General features: G+C 31.1%; 1 protein-coding gene across 1 annotated transcript; it reads left to right on the forward strand.

Annotated features, from left to right (window-relative positions):
- The first annotated feature begins 275 nt into the window (after positions 1-275).
- Positions 276-990, forward strand: LOC142238705 (uncharacterized). The gene has a single exon (XM_075310414.1). It carries the CDS (start codon positions 411-413, stop codon positions 828-830), a length of 420 nt encoding a protein of 139 aa, XP_075166529.1. The 5' UTR covers positions 276-410; the 3' UTR covers positions 831-990.
- The last annotated feature ends 3,946 nt before the right edge of the window (positions 991-4,936 follow it).

Below are 4,936 nucleotides of genomic sequence, written 5' to 3' on the forward strand. Positions count from 1 at the left end.
GATATTTTAATACAGTAGAACGGAAATAAACGCTACACCCTAGAATGAAACAACCTTAACATTGATAGTGAAAATCGCAGAGCAAACTATTGCGGATATTTGTCGAGCAATTAAGGAAATAACCTTGAGAAAACATATTTTATTAATACAACAAAAACTACAACAACAACAAATCACCAAAGCACAATAGTACCAGCTAACTGATAACAAACATAATTCCAAGCCATTGTAAAGGAACGCCTATAAAAACCAGAGCTATGGCAAACATTTTGTAATAGTCATAACATAAAATTCAAGAGAAATTCATCGATTTCTTGAAAAAAAAAACGCAGTGTTCAATTCAGGCGTTTAGATATTGAAATAAACAAACCCAAGCTTAAAATAAAAAAAAAATATATATATTCGTTACTATGTTATATTCTAAGTATTTTTCATTCATATGCAGTCTAAGCCTTTGTTATACTTTGATAATCTGTAGTGAAGAAAATTTGGATTTGGATGACTATAGACCATCACCCAAATTAATGGGTCCAAAACGATTCAAACATTCTGAAGATGATACCACCCTCAATAAGCTAGACGATTCTTTGGCCAAAATCTCTACCATCTATATGCAAGCTTTATTTTCGGGAACTCATTCGGCAAAACTGGATATGAATATGCGTAAATTGGAGATTGAATTGTTTGATCTTTTGGATGTTCTCTATAAGGAAAATCGTCTAAAGGACTACATGAAATATGAAGCTGAAGTTACACGACAAATGATTTTATACAATATGCTCAAAAAACTCTTTGGTTTTGGCGGTGAAGATTCCGAAAAGGTTACGTGATGCACAATATCCAGTCGATGCTCTAGTTTTAATATTCCTTCTGTGATCATATCGTCGTAGTAGCTTTTAAGTTGTTGATGATGTATGTATTTCAAAGTATTCTAGCAAATAGTTTTAGAGGCTTTTAAATTTCAATAAATTATTATAAGATATACCGTTATGAAGTGAGCGTCAAGATACAAATGTCTTGATAGGGAACATTTGTTGTGAACGAGACCTTATTTTTTATATCCTCCACCATAACACATCGAAATATTGCCATAAGGCCCCATAAAGTATATATATTATGAGTCGTGGTGAAATTCTGAGTCGATCTAGCCCGTCCGTCCGTCTATTCAAATCACGCTAACTTCCGAACGAAATAAGCTATCGACTTGAAACTTGGCACAAGTAGTTGTTATTGATGTAGGTCGGATAATATTGCAAATGGGCCATATCGGACCACTTTTACGTATAGCCCCCATATAAACCGACCCCCAGATTTGGCTTGCGGATCCTCTTAGAGAACAAATTTCATCCGATCCGCTTGAAATTTGGTAGATAGTGTTACTATATGTTCTCTAACAACTACGCAATAATTGGTCCATATCGATCCATAATTATATATAACCCTCATATATACCGATCCCCAGATTTGTCCTCCGAAACCGCTTGGCGGAGCAAAATTCATCCGATCCGGTTGAAATTTAGTACGTGGTGTTAGTATATAGTCTCTAATAACCATGCAAACATTGGAGCATATCGGTCCATAATTACATATAGCCCCCATATAAACCGATACCCAGATTTGACCTCCGGAGCCTCTTGGAGGAGCAAATTTTATACTATTCGGTTGAAATTTGGTACGTGGTGTTAGTACATGGTCTCTAACAACCATGCAAAAATTGGTCCATATTGGTCCCCATATAAACCGATCCCCAGATTTGACCTCCGGAGCTTCTTGGAGGAGCAAATTTTATCCTATCCGGTTGAAATTTGGTACGTGGTGTAAGTATATAGTCTCTAATAACCATGCAAAAATTGGTCCATATTTTGTCCATAATTACATACATATACCGATCCCCAGATTTGACCTCCGGAGCCTCTTAGAGAAGCAAATTTCATCCTATTCGGTTGAAATTTGGTACGTGGTGTTAGTACATGGTATCTAACAACCATGCAAAAATTCGTCCATAGTGGTCCATAATTATATATAACTCTCATATATACCGATCCCCAGATTTGACCTCCGAAACCGCTTGGCGGAGCAAAATCAGATCCGGTTGAAATTTAGTACGTGGTGTTAGTATATAGTCTCTAATAACCATGCAAAAATTGGTCCATTTCGGTCCATAATCCATCCATCCATCGGTAAGTATTACCACAACCCAAGTAATTCGATTGTGGATGACAGTCTTTAGTAGAAATTTCTACGCAATCCATGGTGGAAGGTACATAAGATACGGCCTGGCCGAACTTACGGCCGTATAAACTTTTTTGTTTTCGGTGGAAGAAAAGTGCGGCAGACTCGCATTGAATGCTTGTCGAGGCATTTACTCCATCTCTTCCTATGGCCAATAAGAGCTCGTCCATTTTCTAGTCATATTAATCCATACTAAGATCCAACAAAAAATTAATATAAAATAAAAAGGATCACCCCTCTTTACAGAACAACAAACCTGCTAAACGGAACTGATTATAAATCCATATCCTTGTTTTTCATCTTCTCTGACTGAAGTAGAAAATACTCTCACCGTCGTGTGTCAGACACTCGCTAGCGTGGGTAATTTTTCGATTCATTTCAACAAAACAATCTCGAAGAGGGGTTCGTTCACACACACACACAATCGACTTGCATCTGTGTAGACATGGACACAAACTCAGAAACCTGATTTATCCTTTTCTCCATACATATGTATGTGCATAAAGAAAAATAAAATTTCTCAACCAACAAAACTCTTCAGGTTCTCACATACGCCTCCACTTTACTGTCGATGCACTTTGTATAAGGTGTTGTTGTTGTTTTTCCTTACCGATGTTGTTGTTGTATATTTTTATTTCTCACACATTTGAAATATGAGCTAAGAAACTCCCATGGCAAATTATGCAGGAAAAGGTAAATGTAGAAAGTTGCCAGATTTTTTGGAGGATGTACCATAGTCAGGACTTCCGTAGAAATAAAATATGAGCAAAAATTTTCTACAGATATAAAGTTTTGAGAAAGTTTTCTATAGAAATAAAATTTTGCCAAAATTTTCTATAGAAATAAAATTTTGCCAAAATTTTCTATAGAAATAAAATTTTGACAAAATTTTCTATAGAAATAAAATTTTGACAAAATTTGCTATAGAAATAAAATTTTGACAGAATTTTCTATAGAAATAAAATTTTGACAAAATTTTCTATAAAAATAAAATTTTGGCAAACTTTTCTATAGAAATAAAATTTGGACAAAATTTTCTATAGAAATAAAATTTGAACAAAATATTTTATAGAAATAAAATTTTAACAAAATTTTCTATAGAAATAAAATTTTGACAAAATTTTCTATAGAAATAAAATTTTGACAAAATTTTCTATAGAAATAAAATTTTGACAACGTTTTCCATAGAAATAACATGTTGACAAAATTTTCTATAGAAACAAAATATTGACAAAATTTTCTATAGAAATTAAATTTTGACAAAATTTTCTATAGAAATAAAATTTTGATAAAATTTTCTATAGAAATAAAATTTTGACAAAAATTTCTATAGAAATAAAATTTTGGCAAAAATTTTCTATAGAAATTAAATTTTGGCAAAAATTTTCTATAGAAATAAAATTGTGTACGGTGACTTGCAGAACGAACAGCATCACACGAACTCACATACAAAATCCCAGAAGATGGTTAGTGACACTAACCGAAATATTGGAAATAAATATTAAAATAAATCAATAATCGATTGTTTCTATGACCTCAAGCCGAACAAAATTAATAATCAGAATAAACATAAAATAGGTCAACAACACTCAAAAATATTTTTAAGAAATAAAATTTTGACGAAATTTTCTATAGAAATAAAATTTTGACAGAATTTTCTATAGAAATAAAATTTTTAAAAAAATTTCTATAGAAATAAAATTTTGATAAAATTTTCTATAGAAATAAAATTTTGTTGAAATTTTCTAAGGAAATAAAATTTTGACGAAATTTTCTATGGAAATAAAATTTTGACGAAATTGTCTATATAAATAAAAGTTTGACAAAAATTTTCTATAGAAATAAAATTTTTACAAAATTTTCTATAGAAATAAAATTTTGACAAATTTCTCTATTGAAATAAAATTTTGAAAAATTTTTCTATAGAAATAAAATGTTGACAAAATTTTCTATAGAAATAAAATTTTGACAAAATTTTCTATAGAAATAAAATTTTGAAAAAATTTTCTATAGAAATGAAATTTTAACAAAATTTCAGAAATAAAATTTTGACAAAATTTTCTATAGAAATAAAATTTTGACAACATTTTCTATAGAAATGAAATTTTCACAAAATTTTCTATAGAAATGAAATTTTAACAAAATTTTCTATAGAAATGAAATTTTAACAAAATTTTCTATGGGCATAGCATTTACAAAAATCGGAAAATCGGCATTTGCTATTTTTTGAGTAAAAAATCGTCAAAATGCCGATAAATCAGCAAACTTAGCAGCCTTGGATATTGTCAAGTCCCATGGCAAATAATGCAGGCAATGGTAAATGTAGAAAGTTGACAGATTTTTGGAGGATGTAGTCAGGACTTTCGTTTATGAGTACGAGTCCAAGGCAAGACTTCAGCTGAAGTAAGACCATTGAGTCCTGAAGATGATATCAAGGCTTGAGTGTGAACTACCTATTAACTATTAGCCGTTACTTGCAATCTAGTGGATCCTGTATTTGCCCAAAAATTTCGTAACTTTCTCAAAATAGTGGTAAAAACGTATGTGCAACTCCAAGGTTTAATTCCCCATGTTCCGATATTCGGAATCGCAAAAGTTTCGTTTGGCGATATTTGCTGAATCCAAAAGTTTATAGACTTAAATTTTGGTATTATTGTTCTTCTTCTTTAATAAGAACTTCAAATTAAAATAGGATTTAAGTCCT

This window comes from Haematobia irritans, chromosome 5 (genome assembly GCF_050003625.1).
Source record: "Haematobia irritans isolate KBUSLIRL chromosome 5, ASM5000362v1, whole genome shotgun sequence".
In the NCBI taxonomy this organism is placed as follows: Eukaryota; Metazoa; Arthropoda; class Insecta; order Diptera; family Muscidae; genus Haematobia; species Haematobia irritans.

Coding starts and splice junctions, on each gene's coding strand:
- LOC142238705 (XM_075310414.1), top strand. CDS start 411: ATGTTATATTCTAAGTATTTTTCATTCATATGCAGTCTAAGCCTTTGT.